The sequence below is a fragment of the Sycon ciliatum genome, unplaced genomic scaffold, assembly GCF_964019385.1.
Source record: "Sycon ciliatum unplaced genomic scaffold, ocSycCili1.1 SCAFFOLD_162, whole genome shotgun sequence".
Taxonomy (NCBI): domain Eukaryota; kingdom Metazoa; phylum Porifera; class Calcarea; order Leucosolenida; family Sycettidae; genus Sycon; species Sycon ciliatum.
This window is the reverse complement of record NW_027044871.1, coordinates 216,625-231,741: the sequence shown is the minus strand read 5'-3', so window position 1 is coordinate 231,741 and position 15,117 is coordinate 216,625. Positions and strand designations below refer to the sequence as shown.

Here is a 15,117-nt window from a genome sequence, read left to right as displayed (position 1 = left end):
ATAAAACTGGTGGGTAAAAAACCGTCTCGACTGTTTTTTAGGCAGTGACGGAGAAAGTAAAAGGAGAAAAGAAAAAAAAAGGAAGCGGATGCCACTGTGGGCCAATGCCTGAGGTTGAGCAAAAACGGTGAAGGCTAAAAACCTCTTCAGAGCGGGAGCAGGCCAGTGCTCAGCGTAGTGCAATATGGACGAGACTCTTGTAGTGAAGTTGTGGACGAGACTGTTGTAGTGAAGTTGTGTTGTGGCGTCTTGCAGCTAAACAGCAGCTTGGTGCAGCGAAAGCATACAGCGAATGGCAGCGCGCAGTGTTGTGGCTTTGTGCAATAGTAGCTCTATGCGGCGAAAGCATCTACTGATAGACTCGCTCCAGCGCGGCGCAGGACAAGCAAGTAAACTAGAAAAACGAAAAAAAACTAACGAAAGCTCGACTTGGTTGGCGAACACCCACCTCCGGCCCTTTAGAAGCCGGTGTGGCAAGTTAAAACCAAGATTTGAAGGGTACCCAACTATCCTCGCTGGGTGGCTGTCCGCCAACCAAGTGCCAACAAACGGCCTCTCGGGGACTTTTAAAACAGTGGCCAGTCGCGCCAAGCCTTCTCACGTCGCCTCAGCCAGATAACGTACCTGGAATTTAGTGCTGCGTTTCTGCAGTTCCTTCTTATTTGGCGCTGTTTTTCCTTACAACAGCCCAATGCCCGTGCCAAACCGTCCAGGCTGCTGGAAATGGCTCCTCTAGCTCCCACCTCTGCTGTGAGGGCCTCGACTTCCCAGCCATTCTTCACACACTCCTGTTTGAGGTGGCGATACCGTGACAGCTTCTTCTCCCTGGACTGGATGATGCGGTCTTCGCTACACACCGTGAGTTCCAGCCAAAGAACCCTTCTCAATTTCTTCGAGAAGAGAACTATGTCTGGACGACACGTGGTAGGTGCAATAAAGTGTGGGAATACCAGCCTCTCGTCCAGATCTGAAAGAAGCTGCCAATCACGTGATCCTGACAAAAAACCATCGCTCAGACCTTTCCGCTGAGGTAACTGGCCATGGGGGATGTTTTGACCCGGTTTACAGAAGGTAATGTATGTACCATTAGTGGGAATTTGCTCGGTATTTGACGACTTTTGCTTTGCTGATACTATATCTGTCATGAATTTACTGATCTGTTTCAGGACGTTGTCATGGCGCCACGTGTACCTTCCTTGATGGAGTGAGGAAGGGCAGGCGGTGAGAATGTGCCTCAGTGTTGATGTCCGCTGACAAAGAGGGCAATTCTGGTCCACAACAGAGTTGCCCCATCGTCTCAGATTGTCAGGCGAAGGCAGAGTATTAAGTAAAGAAGAAGAAGAAGAAGGAAAGTAATTCGCACCAATAAAAACTGGTGGGTAAAAAACCGTCTCGACTGTTTTTTAGGCAGTGACGGAGAAAGTAAAAGGAGAAAAGAAAAAGAAAAAAGAAGCGGATGCCACTGTTGGCCAATGCCTGGGGTTGAGCAAAAGCGGTGAAGGCTAAAAAGCTCTTCAGAGCGGGAGCAGGCCAGTGCTCAGCGTAGTGCAATATGGACGAGACTCTTGTAGTGAAGTTGTGGACGAGACTGTTGTGGTGAATTTGTGTTGTGGCGTCGTGCAGCTTAACAGCAGCTTGGTGCAGCGAAAGCATACAGCGAATGGCAGCGCGCAGTGTTGTGGCTTTGTGCAATAGTAGCTCTAAGCGGCGAAAGCATCTACTGATAGACTCGCTCCAGCGCGGCGCAGCACAAGCAAGTAGACTAGAAAAACGAAAAAAAAAACCGAACGAAAGCTCGACTTGGTTGGCGAACACCCACCCCCGGCCCTTTAGAAGCCGGTTTGGCGAGTTAAAACCAAGATTTGAAGGGTACCCAACTATCCTCGCTGGGTGGCTGTCCGCCAACCAAGTGCCAACAAACTGCCTCTCGGGGACTTTTAAAACAGTGGCCAGTCGCGCCAAGCCTTCTCACGTCGCCTCAGCCAGATAACGTGGCTGGAATTTAGTGCTGCGTTTCTGCAGTTCCTTCTTAATTGGCGCTGTTTTTCCTTACAACCGCCCAATGCCCGTGCCAAACCGTCCAGGCTGCTGGAAATGGCTCCTCTAGCTCCCACCTCCGCTGTGAGGGCCTCGACTTCCCAGCCATTCTTCATACACTCCTGTTTGAGGTGGCGATACCGTGACAGCTTCTTCTCCCTGGACTGGATGATGCGGTCTTCGCTACACACCGTGAGTTCCAGCCAAAGAACCCTTCTCAATTTCTTCGAGAAGAGAACTATGTCTGGACGACACGTGGTAGGTGCAATGAAGTGTGGGAATACTAGCCTCTCGTCCAGATCTGAAAGAAGCTGCCAATCATGTGATCCTGACAAAAAACCATCGCTCAGACCTTTCCGCTGAGGTAACTCGCCATGGGGGATGTTTTGACCCGGTTTACAGAAGGTAATGTATGTACCATTAGTGGGAGTTTGCTCGGTATTTGACGACTTTTGCTTTGCTGATACTACTTCTGTCATGAATTTACTGATCTGTTTCAGGACGTTGTCATGGCGCCACGTGTACCTTCCTTGATGGAGTGAGGAAGGGCAGGCGGTGAGAATGTGCCTCAGTGTTGATGTCCGCTGACAAAGAGGGCAATTCTGGTCCACAACAGAGTTGCCCCATCGTCTCAGATTGTCAGGCGAAGGCAGAGTATTAAGTATCGCGTTCATTTGGAACGATATCGTCCTTCCATAGCCCTCGTATAAGAGTTTCCGCCATGTCATGTCCTCGAACATTGTGTCTGCCCATTTGGTCCAGGCCCCTTGCATTTGTAGGCCCTTTAGGTGCCGTAGCTGCTCCTGGCAGTCGCCTTCTCTGATTGTATTGAGGATTTGTTTCCTTGGTTTTACCACGCGTGCTTTTGGTGTCACGAAGCCCAGTCCGGCTCTGGGCGGACGTGAAGAAGAAGAAGAAGAAGAAGAAGAAGAAGAAGAAGAAGAAGAAGAAGAAGAAGAAGAAGAAGAAGAAGAAGAAGAAGAAGAAGGGAAAACTCACCATCAAATGGTGGATAAAAACCGTTTCGACTGCTTTTTAGACAGTAACGGGTAAAGAAAAAAGGAAAAAGAAACTCATATAATGCAATTCGAAGAGATAGGTCCCCAGTACAGTTGGGGTGTGGTTGTATGGTATGGTGTGTCATGTACAGGTAGTTGCGTTGTGATGTATGGTAATTTGTAGGGCGAATGTCGAGTAGGCTATGAAAATAACGATTCGACAAGAACAAGTGACTACGAGAGGTTGGCAAGGTTGGCGATCGTCCACCCCCGGCCCTTTAGAGGCCGGAATGGCGAGTTCAAATCTTGATTTTAAGGACGTCCAACTATCCTCGCTGGGTGGCCGATCGCCCACCAAGTGCTCTACAACAGGTTCACCAAACAGAAGAAGAAGAAGAAGAAGAAGAAGAAGAAGAAGAAGAAGAAGAAGAAGAAGAAGAAGAAGAAGAAGAAGAAGAAGAAGAAGAAGTACCAAATCTACTACAAAGTGGTACAAAATGTGTCCAAATGCTACGACAGGTTTGCCAATTGAACCTTGAATTCTTTGTTTCTTCAGTAGTTCAAGGTCTTTCGTTGATGGCCACTGGTTGCTACCTTTTACTGTTGTTGTTGTTGTGTTTATTTTAATTCGCAAACCAAACGGGCAGATCTGCCCAATGAAATGGTGGCGAATGCAGATAGAAAGCGGTAATAAATGAAATTGGGGACTGATGTAATTAGGATAGAAGTGGAGAAAAACTAAGCCAGCTGATCATCAAACAGGACGTTTGGTACTCTAGGTACTAAGGGTGTGCGGGATCATGCTGGCGCGGAACTGGCGGAGCGTGGAGATGGCACGTATATCGCTGGGTAAGGTGTTCCACAGCTGGGCGCCCCGGAACGCGAGGCAACCCTTGCCGAACCTGGTGGAAACTGGCGGTTGGTGCAGACCCATGGTGGAGTGCAACCTAGTTGGGCCAGCTGACGAAGGAACTAGGAGGGCTTGCAGATCAGAACTTGCGTGCCCATTCCGAGACCTCCAGACCAGAACGATGAACTTCTGCCTGAATATCTCGGATACTCTGTAGGTGTCCAATTGCAGCAGGAGGGTACGCGCGGAGGTGTGATGCGAGAGTCCGAAAACCGCCCTTGCCGCCCGATTCTGCATGACTTGTAGCCGATCCAATTGGTTGTCAGTAAGAAGCGGGGAAAACGCATTGGATCCGTACATCAGGTCAGACATGATGATCGCTTTAAAGTAGAGAACTCGGCTCTGATGAGTCAAGCAGCGACGCAACCTCCATAGTGCTCCGATCCTCTGGGCCAGTCGAGCGGTGCAGCGATCAACATGGGGCGTCCATGACAGATCCGAGACGAGGAGCACTCCAAGATACCTGGCCGCAGTAACGACATGAATCGGCGTTTCATGACAGTTTACATTGATCGTAGGCTGGGGCTGCTGAGGCTGCCTGTTGGGGTATACAGGGATCACGTGGCTCTTGGCTGCATTCAAAATGAGACCACGGGTCTGCAACCAGTCAGCAAGTGCAGAAACCGAGGCCGATAGCGTAGCAGATACCGTGTCCAGGGATGTGCTGCTGCTGATCAGCGCGATGTCATCGGCAAATTGAACTGATGAAGACTGGTTAGCTATGGTTGGAACTTCGCGGGTGTAGATACTGAAAAGGATCGGTCCTAGAACAGAACCTTGTGGCACGCCACAGGATGGTGCAGAAATGGCACTTTGATCCCGTCCAATACAGATACGCTGAGTACGGCCCGACAGATAGGAGGAAAACCACTTTAGGGCTGTCCCTGTTATGCCGATATCGAATAGGTCCTGGAGTAGCCGTTCATGACGGGAGATAAGGAAACTACTTCTACACATTTTATTGCAGTCTAGTAATCATTGGTGTCGAATTTATGCATGCAAACGTTGATGAAGTCACAAGAACTTGCCAATGTATCCATCGCATTTTTTTGTTTCAATTGTATTTGTCTCCGAAGTTGCACAACAGTCAAGCAGATCAGCCGAAAAGGACGGGTTGATATCATGACTTATTCGCCACCTTGAAGCGATTATAACAATGGCGAACAAACCTCGTCTCTAGCTTCAATTTAGGAAAATTTAGGACGAGCCTTGGTTTGAAATTTTGACAAAGTCTGGCTTCCGGCAGCCGGCGATCACCAGCGCAAACGGTTCACAAACCACTTTTGCTCAAAATCGTACGGGATCGGTGCCGGGGTAGATCGCAACAGTTGGGCACTGTCCAACTTTGCCGGCGGTCCCTTGCGATATTTTACCGTATGATTTTGTTACGACTGCACTGGTTCACATAATCGTAATGCGCCGGGAGAGGTTGCAAGAGGCCCACTCCCGTTGACTCCCGCCGCGTACCGGCGATATGTGAACCAACCCTAAACAAGAAGTCTCTGAAACGTCTTGCTAATAATGCAGTGGATTCTGATCTGGCCCAGAATGGCGATGTGGAGGCGCAGGCATTCATGAAATTGTGTGGGTGGATTGAAAATAGTGTCCTGACTCAGAGTAACTCCGCACGAACAGACATGACTGAAGTATGTAAACGTTACAGTCGATTCCTGGACGAACTAGGATTGATTGGTCATGTTCAGAGGTCCTTCACGGTGAAGCAACGCCTCATGGAACACTTCGGCGACCGCTTGCAGTTCCATCAGCCGCTTGAGACAGACATGTAAATAGTTTGGTTGTCTTTTCACTTGTATTTAATTATGTCGGCTCAGAGTCATTGCCACATTACACGACTCGAAGTTTTTGACAGCCATGCCACAGATTCACATGAAAATCAATTTGATTGTATTTGTACAGTTGCTAGCACTGACCTTGCAAGTCAACCTAAATTTTATATTTTCCTTTTTTCCCAATGTAATCAGCTGAATGATGTTTTATTGCCACCAGGGAGTCGTACCGGGGGGGGGGGGGGGGGGGGGGATACCCTCCCTGACTGCCACCAACAGAAGTCTAAAACGGACTCTGTATGCAGAAACCCACTACATGTATACTCTAGAATGACTGGGTTCGAGTACATGTACAATTTCCATATGCAGCGGAAGATCGCTATATCTAACAAACGGACAACTGTACAGACTTGCCAATACTTTTATCGTCTTCAGCAGCCACAAATTAGTTGTAGAGATGTCTAAAAAAAATGGTGAGAATGCATGCGAATGGATTCATGAATCGATTCAAGTGCATAATCGAACGCATGCAGCCACTGTACTCTAAAATGACTGGGTTAGAGTATATGTACAATTTCCCTATGGAGCGGAAGATCGCCGTATCTAACAAACGGACAACTGTATAGACTTTTATCGTCTTCAGCAGCCACAACTTAGTCAGTGTGGTATACCCGTGTACATCGTACATATTTGCACTCTCATGTTTCTTATTATGCTACTGCATCTCCTTGCATGGACGTGCGTACAACCTTACAGCATACTACTCATACTATGCATGCATGTATGTACTCCGTGCCCACAATCGACACTGCATGTCTCTTGTTGCTGTTCAGTCTTTCCTTGGTAGTTTCCTGACGAGTCGTCCTCTCTCAGTCCTTCGTTGCATTATTCTATTTCAATATAACTAATCATCACATAGACTTGATGATACCACATGGCGCAGTGAACTTGTTTCAGTAGCAGTTTCCGTTAATCTTTCTCAGTCCTGGGTCTTGCTAGTACCTCTGGCGTTTCGTCTCTCAAATATAGTGAAATAATTATTTGAAATTTCCGTTTCGGCATGGCGGAATCAGACACACAAGTACTGAACCCTGACATTGCTGCCCTCACCCAGCTCATGAGACAGCAGATGGAGACCGCCGCCACCCGCGAGCAACACCCAACACAGCTCGTGGAGCGAACTTTGAGGAGCATTTCTCAACCTCCACGACCACACCGTCCACCCCCAGCCCCACCGGCACGAGAACATGTACCTCCGGCGAGACCAGTTTCAGTCCATCGCCCTCTGTTACTTGCCTCTGCCTCTCTCGCAGAGTTTGCCGCATGGGAAGGTCTTTGGCGGGACTACGCCCGGTGCCAGCACCTGGATTCCCAGGACAATGCCACCAGAGTGGCAACGGTTCGTCAGTGCCTGGACGAGGGCCTCCGGAGATTTTTTCGTGAGGGCACAATTCCTCTGGCTGACAACCACGACGACGACGATCTCATCAAGGCTGTACAGGCATACATTCGCGGCCAGCGGAACCCTCTGCTGGACCGGATCGCCTTCTATGCCCGCCAACAGCAGCATGGAGAGTCTTTCGATCACTCCCTGACTTCCCTCAGGGAGATCCACAATTGCTGCGATTTCAGCGAAGCTGCACTCTGCAACTTCTGTTCAAGCAGAGTATGCCGCCAATGCCAGCACGGACAGCGTACCAGGCACGACGAGACCATGCATGATCGCCTGGTTACTGGCATTCTCGACACGGAGACACGCCATAAACTCCTTGCCACCACCGATCTAACGTTGGAGAAGGTCATTAAATTGTGTCGAGCAGAGGAGGCAGCCTCTCGGACGAGCAGCAGTATCCCTGGCACTAGCTCCGTCAATGCCGCTCGGAAAACAAATTATCAGCGGTCTAAACACGGCAGTAACCCGCGACAGCAACAGCCGTCTGCCACGCCATCGAAATGTCCGAATTGTGGTCGCACTCCCCACGCCAGCAAGTCGCAGTTTCCTGCACACGACAAGAAGTGTAGCGGCTGCAAGACTATTGGACATTTCCAAGCGGTGTGCAGAATATCCCGCAAACCGGCTGACCAGTCCTCGCAGCGCACGCTGGGACGACTACAGCTCCACCGCGCTGAGTGTGATGCATCTCCTACGGTGCCAGTCGACACGCATTTGTGCACTGAACCTGACGCTACCTCCCTAGAATGGATCCCCGATACGGGAAGTGACATTGACGCTATTGGCGTCGATCAGTTAGCGCATCTCGGTGGTTTTGTGGAGAATCTGGCCACAGACCATGATAATGTGCATGCTGCCAATGGCGAACGTCTCGTTTCAGCTGGCAAGATCTCTGCCACTCTCACCATCGACTCGCTCAAGCATGATAGCACCATCCATGTGTACCGTGGACTGCGTGAGAAACAGCTCTAAAAAATGTGTGAGCTCCTATAGGTTACGAGTTTCTAGAAAATACCACCTTGGACCTTAGACTATCTGTGTGGATGTGCTTGCGTCGTCACTCACTGCGGGAATCCAGACCACTCTAGACAAACATGCTCCACTTCGGGAACGGCACCGCAAATCTCGACGTCCTTGCCCCTGGATTACAGATGAGTTAGTCGCAAGTGTTCGTGAACGGAACCGGGCGCATCGTCTCTGGCTCCGAGACAAAACCGATCAGAACCTTCAAGAAGCACACCGATCAGCTCGCTCCAAAGCACGGAAGTTGGACAGGAGGCTGCGCAACTTGTACTTCGCTGAGAGATGTGATACATCAGATCAACGGCAACTTGGGGCTGTCATGAACGATGTCACAGGCCTACAGAAGACACGGAAAGAACCTGAAGCGCCGCTTGAGTCACTCAGTAAATTGTTCGGAGACATTGTGCATGACCCTATGCGGCCACCTGAGCTGCATATACCACATGGTCCAGCCTCTCCATCTAGCTTCTCAACATTTCAGCTGGTAAGCGTGTCTGATGTTGCACAATGCTTGCAAACTGTGAGTCCTCACAAAGCATCTGGGAGTGACAAAATTCTTGGAATTGTACTGCAGCAGTATTCAGACGTCCTGGCACCTCCATTTACCACCGTAGTCAATGCATCCTTGACATCAGGAACTGTGCCAGTGTGTTTTAAAACATCACACATTCACTGTTCAAGAGTGGCGATGCAACATCCCCTACTAGCTATAGAGCATTGTCATTGCTCCCTATTCTGTCCCGGATTTTGGAGTTCTTTGTAAAGAAGCAACTCACAGCACACCTCACGCAACATAGCATATTACCTAGCAGTCAGTTTGCCTACAGGAAAATGCACTCTACCGAAGATGCATTAGTTCTAGCCGCCAACCGTTGGCTGTTGGCCAAACAAGAGCGTAAAGAAACAGGTATTGTGATGGTTGACATGTCAAAAGCGTTTGACCGTGTCCAACATCAACGTCTGATTGATAAACGATTCACCCTGGGAGTCAATGGCAGCGTATTGTTATGGTTGGCTAGCCTGGTCCTTCTCAGCGTGTCAAGGTGTGTGAGGCTCTCTCTGATGCAGTCCCATGCTCAAGAGGTGTGCCCCAAGGCAGTGTTCTTGGGCCGCTTCTCTTTTTCCTTTACACGAGTGACATTTCCGACGTCATACCTTGCATTGTGGTTTATCAGGAGTTTGCGGACGACATCATCCTAGATTATTCTGATTCAGATCTAGACACTGTTTGCAAGACGTTGACTACGGCTGTGACACGTCTGTCTGACTGGCTCTCCGAAATTGGGCTTCTGCTGAATACTGGCAAAACCCAAGTCATGGTAATTCAACCTTGGGGACTCACTGGCAACATACCAGTCGTGAAATGTAAGGATCAAGCCTTAACTGTTACCTCCACTGCCAAATACCTTGGCGTAACCATTGATGATCAGCTATCCTGGCAGCCACATGTCTTCAGTGTTATGCAGAAGGCGTCAGTCGCCATCAGCCAGCTATGGCGCCATGGGCGATCTCTGCCCATAAGAGCCCGCAATGTGTACATTGGCATTGTGCAAGCACGACTAACGTACGCATCCAATTCATTCTTCCCGTCGCTCACACAGCAGCTGCAGAGTCGTTTAATAAAATCCAGCAAATCCGTAATTCGTGAAATTTTCTGACTCTCCAGCCGTGCATCCGCAGCCCCCCTCCTCGTGCGCTTATCTATTCGATCCCTAACTCACATTTTTCACTACAAGGTTTTGTTCTTTGTTTTCCGTTGCCTACATGATCTTGCAAGTCCTCTTTTCTGCACCTACTTTCAGTTGATGGCTAATACAGGCCAAGCATCCCGGGATGATCGCCGAATTACTCGAGGACAGGAACAGCGGCTACTGCAAGTGCCTTTCCTTCCTGGACCTTTCGGTCGTCAGTCATTGACATTTGTGGGAAGCACTCTTTCGAATGCCCTTCCCAGCGATATTCGCCTCCACAGTGCGGCCTTTGCCTTTAAACTGGCTCTGAACAGAATTAAATGTAATTTGTAACCAGTGCTAATCGCGCTCCTTCCTTGCTCGGCATCCCAACACATTACTGCATGTTTTCTCTGTGTGTTCTTCACTGCATGCTTACACACATACACCTATTTGAATTATATACATACTTTGTGCTTTGGAATTATCATGTTATGATTCTTTTTAATATTTCCTTGTCTCATAATATTATATTCGTTCCTAGCAGGAACCGGAGGTTTTTCCTCTGGTGAGAAGGCAGAATTGCCTGTGCTCTAAACGAATTCAATAAAAGAAAGAAACAAACAAACAGTGCTGTTGTACTGGCCCTGGTCATACCTTGGAATTCCTCTTCACTATGTCCGTGTGGGGCACTGGCTGCAGCAGCAGCAGCAGCAGCAACAGATGCAGCAGCGGTGGGGGCACTGCGAGGCACTTCTGTAGGGTTGATTAATTCCATCGCCGGCAAGGGGTGAATTCCATCGTCATTACCTGCCGGCAATGCCGGAGTCGTGATGTAAGGCCCACATTGTCTTGAACTAGCCATGTGCCTTGCCTCTCCAGACTGGTGACAAAAAACAACACGACACAACGACAAAGCACAAGATAGAGAACCTAGTCAGAACCCTGAAGAGAGAAAACCCAGAAAATACAATATTATAAGAAAGTCCACACAGTAGGCCTTGACGGATTATGCTAGCATAATTTTTCGCATAATTCCTACCAAAATCGAATAATCGCATAATTCGAGGCAAATTGCATACGAATCACATAAATTGGAATAATCCGCCTGTTCGCATCAAATTCCATACAGTTGTACAGTCATGTTCTACAAGTACAAGTAGATGCACCAGGAAGTCGTACGTTTACGACTCCCTTGATAACATGTCCAGTTCACTACAATCAGCGACGGTCGTAGCTAGGTCGGACGGTGCGTTGACCCCGTTGAACTTTTGCTACTACAGTACAACGCCCTCTACAAAAAAATTTCCCTGTTATTTCGCACAGAACCATTAGCAGCATATTATTATTATTATTTACTTGCATGTACGCGTTGGAGTCAACCATGCAAGCATGATCCACAACTTCGCTTATGCTGAACATGATAAACAGGACTATGAGAGGGGAAAAAAAGAGCTAGAACGATGATAATAATAATTACAGAGGCAGTATGACTGGCAATAATGAGGCAATAATATTATAATATAGCTATGAATAGGATGAAGGCCGCAGACATCACGCAACTACGTTACTTGTTTGACATGTATTACTGTGTATTTTATAACAAAAATATTATTGAAAACCCAGAATCGATTTTCTCTCTCTCTGTGTATCTACACTTGTTATCTCGTCCTGATTGTCTTGGTGTGTATGATGACTCTCATTTTTCTGTACTGTGTCGTGCGCGTTATGTCCAACAGTTGAAAGTCCTAGAGGCAGTTTGTATACGTATTCATAAGCCTGTTTTGTGTAAGCAAAAAGAGCACATTGTTGCACTGAAGTTGTATTCGTAGGTTGACACTTCGTTCAGTGCCTTCTCGCCTTTGGTTATGTAATCTTGTTACCCTTTTTTGCGTTTCCTCTAGTGGTTTTATTGCACTTGTATCTTGATGTTATTTCTAACACCTTTCTATTTACAGTACTTAACTTCAGTTTCTTTGGTTGTATCCTAAGTCCCGTTTTTTCCCACTGATGATAGGAACGAGAAAATCGATTCTGGGTTTTCAATAATATTTTTGTTATAAAATACACAGTAATACATGTCAAACAAGTAACGTAGTTGCGTGATGTCTGCGGCCTTCATCCTATTCATAGCTATATTAAAATTATTATCTCTACGTAGGTTATTTGTATACAATAATATTATCATAATATTATGTAGAAAGGAAAAGGACATATGGAAACGAGTTAAGAGTAACTCTCCACCACTGTAACTAGATACTATATACAGTCAGAAAGTGCAACAACTAGGCACAAAACTGACAGAGTACTGAGACATTCGACGTCCTGACACCTAGCTTCAACACATCTCCGTAGCGCTAACCGACAGCCTTCCAACTTGGAAGGTTCAAGGTTATGGAAAGACCAAAGAGGGGAAGGCAAGCGCAACGAAAACGAGCACAAGCTACAGTCCCAACGGAACAAAGAATGTCGATTGTCACTGGACGATGACGAGACCAGTAGGCGATTTGACAAAGTGGTCTAACTACAATTCGAAGCAGCAAAGCAGCACACCACCCAACTTGAGTGGGTCAAAAATATCAAAGATAACCTTGAACCTTCCAAGTTGGAAGGCTGTCGGTTAGCGCTACGGAGATGTGTTGAAGCTAGATGTCAGGACGTCGAATGTCTCAGTACTCTGTCAGTTTTGTGCCTAGTTGTTGCACTTTCTGACTGTATATAGTATCTAGTTACAGTGGTGGAGAGTTACTCTTAACTCGCTTCCATATGTCCTTTTCCTTTCTACTGTTATTATTGGCTCAATACCCAAGTTTCAAATAATATTATGTGTAATATTATAATATTATCATAATATTATGTGTAATATTATGTGAGCATAATGCGGCATAATATGATAACTTTTAGCATGAAAATAGCATAATTCTGCAATTTTTTCAGCAATGCGAAAAGCATAATTTCACGAAAATATTAGCATAATCCGTCAAGGCCTACCACACAGACACAACCACGCGCCCGCACACACGCACACAAACACACAAACACACACAGACTCGCAAACACACAACACACAGGCTCGCAAAAACACAACACACAGACTCGCAAACGCACACACACGCACACGTGTCCTGTCCTGTCCTGTCGAGCCACTACCACAAGTGTCATGTGGACCCCGGAGGGGCAACGAAGAGAGAAGAAGAGAACGCCGTCCCATGGTGACTTCATGTGCACCATCTAATGACATGGCGTCCTTTCATGCGGTTTACCGCACGGATTTATGAAGTCAGACATATTCCGATTTATTTGCATCAATCGCACAAAATTAGGTACATTTCTCTTGTAAACCCTGTCAGTTTGAGAATTTAGACAAACACCGAACAAATTTTAGCCGCGACGAGGATCGGGAGGAATCCATCATTATTTATTATTTACATAGCTACTACCATCACGTCGACCGAGTGAAGATCGAAATGATAATGGAGTGGAGAGAAGAAGACCTGAACTAGAGTGCTTGAGAGACTATGTAGTGTCACATGAGAATTGCTTCGTTAGGAAGGCTCTACTTTTGAATGGAGAAGCCCAACGTCGCTGATTTGCATCGCCGTTTTCAAGCGCTGATCTGCAGTCGGAATGGTTTTGTAAATTATTCGTAGTTGTGGACGTGGATGGATTCAGCGCTCTGTTCTCTCAGCAAGCCTACTCAGTCCAACACGAAGGACTTCCATGAGCGAAACAACGTGCTCCTCGAGCAAGTGCAGCTCGGGGTAATATGGCCAATGCCACGGGAGACCACCTCGTGCCTGCATAAGGCCAAGAATTGATGGCAAGACATCTTTGATGAGCGCCTTCGACTTCAAGGACGCAATATATCTCCTCAGCAGTAACTGCAGCGCTCTTGCTGAAAATATCACTGCAAGCATGCACTAGGCATGATTTAGTGAAGAGCTACTTGTACTAGCGATTGGAGATTTGGTGTTGGCTTACTACTACTACTACTACTACTACTACTACTACTACTACTACTACTACTACTACTACTACTACTACTACTACTACTACTACTACTACTACTACTACTACTACTACTACTACTACTACTACTACTACTACTACTACTACTACTACTACTACTACTACTACTACTACTACTACTACTACTACTACTACTACTACTACTACTACTACTACTACTACTACTACTACTACTACTACTACTACTACTACTACTACTACTACTACTACTACTACTACTACTACTACTACTACTACTACTACTACTACTACTACTACTACTACTACTACTACTACTACTACTACTACTACTACTACTACTACTACTACTACTACTACTACTACTACTACTACTACTACTACTACTACTACTACTACTACTACTACTACTACTACTACTACTACTACTACTACTACTACTACTACTACTACTACTACTACTACTACTACTACTACTACTACTACTACTACTACTACTACTACTACTACTACTACTACTACTACTACTACTACTACTACTACTACTACTACTACTACTACTACTACTACTACTACTACTACTACTACTACTACTACTACTACTACTACTACTACTACTACTACTACTACTACTACTACTACTACTACTACTACTACTACTACTACTACTACTACTACTACTACTACTACTACTACTACTACTACTACTACTACTACTACTACTACTACTACTACTACTACTACTACTACTACTACTACTACTACTACTACTACTACTACTACTACTACTACTACTACTACTACTACTACTACTACTACTACTACTACTACTACTACTACTACTACTACTACTACTACTACTACTACTACTACTACTACTACTACTACTACTACTACTACTACTACTACTACTACTACTACTACTACTACTACTACTACTACTACTACTACTACTACTACTACTACTACTACTACTACTACTACTACTACTACTACTACTACTACTACTACTACTACTACTACTACTACTACTACTACTACTACTACTACTACTACTACTACTACTACTACTACTACTACTACTACTACTACTACTACTACTACTACTACTACTACTACTACTACTACTACTACTACTACTACTACTACTACTACTACTACTACTACTACTACTACTACTACTACTACTACTACTACTACTACTACTACTACTACTACTACTACTACTACTACTACTACTACTACTACTACT

The 15,117-nt window shown here is 46.3% G+C and overlaps 1 protein-coding gene across 3 annotated transcripts in view; it reads right to left on the bottom strand.

The window, feature by feature from the left end:
- LOC135830684 (uncharacterized) overlaps window positions 1-15,117 on the bottom strand; it is a 227,691-nt gene that overhangs the window by 160,358 nt on the left and 52,216 nt on the right. For all 3 annotated transcript variants that reach the window (XR_010556090.1, XM_065342909.1, XM_065342910.1), the window contains exon 6: window positions 10,536-10,761. Coding sequence is in view for 2 of the 3 variants with exons in the window: in XM_065342909.1 (XP_065198981.1) it covers window positions 10,536-10,761 (226 nt within the window). In the remaining variant the exon portion in view is untranslated. The remainder of the gene's footprint in view (window positions 1-10,535; window positions 10,762-15,117) is intronic.